Source organism: Penaeus monodon, chromosome 28 (assembly GCF_015228065.2).
Source record: "Penaeus monodon isolate SGIC_2016 chromosome 28, NSTDA_Pmon_1, whole genome shotgun sequence".
In the NCBI taxonomy this organism is placed as follows: domain Eukaryota; kingdom Metazoa; phylum Arthropoda; class Malacostraca; order Decapoda; family Penaeidae; genus Penaeus; species Penaeus monodon.
This window is the reverse complement of record NC_051413.1, coordinates 25,778,576-25,779,195: the sequence shown is the minus strand read 5'-3', so window position 1 is coordinate 25,779,195 and position 620 is coordinate 25,778,576. Positions and strand designations below refer to the sequence as shown.

Here is a 620-nt window from a genome sequence, read left to right as displayed (position 1 = left end):
AACGAACTGCATCTGAACAGAACGCGGGATCCCCTCCTATCCGTCTCCCGCGCAGATCATGGCGTAGTGCGTGTGGTCGCAGGCGTGGACGCGGAGGGTGTAGTCATGGTACGACTCGATGGCCACGCAGTCGTCCTCTATGGTGTTACCGGCGCCCTCTTGGCCTTCGTGCCAGCGGATCTGAGTCGCGTTTTTAGCGGCTGCGGGAGAGAAACAGATGCCTAAGAGACGGGCCATAACTCTGGCTTTTTTTTTAAGGTGTGTTGGTTGCGGCAGTGGAGGCTACAGAAAGGAACTGGCGATAAAGTTCCAATTCCTGGAATTTCGAATTAGGTACTAAATCCTCATGCACCCTTCGCCTCACATCTAAATATCCATTCTACAGCTAAAATGAACGTCACGGCGTGTGATGGCACAAAATCCTGGCTATAGGTATCTAATTTCTGGAACCTCATGGGAAAATACGGAGGTTAAAGTGGGGTAGAATTAATGCGGGACGCCTGGTTTAAGTCTGTGTGGACGGCTGAGTGAAGGAACAAATTTCTTTTAAAATAACGTCATTAGAGATCGATAGTTAGTTGAGAACACTGGAGAGTTGTGACATGCACGTGTCTCCCGTG

At 49.8% G+C, this 620-nt stretch overlaps 1 protein-coding gene across 1 annotated transcript in view; it reads right to left on the bottom strand.

The window, feature by feature from the left end:
- Positions 1-620, bottom strand: part of LOC119591432 — a gene marked incomplete in the record, with an annotated part of 5,131 nt that overhangs the window by 561 nt on the left and 3,950 nt on the right. Inside the window, 1 exon segment of the mRNA XM_037940173.1 lies at positions 1-200. Within this exon segment, the coding sequence (XP_037796101.1) occupies positions 37-200 (164 nt within the window).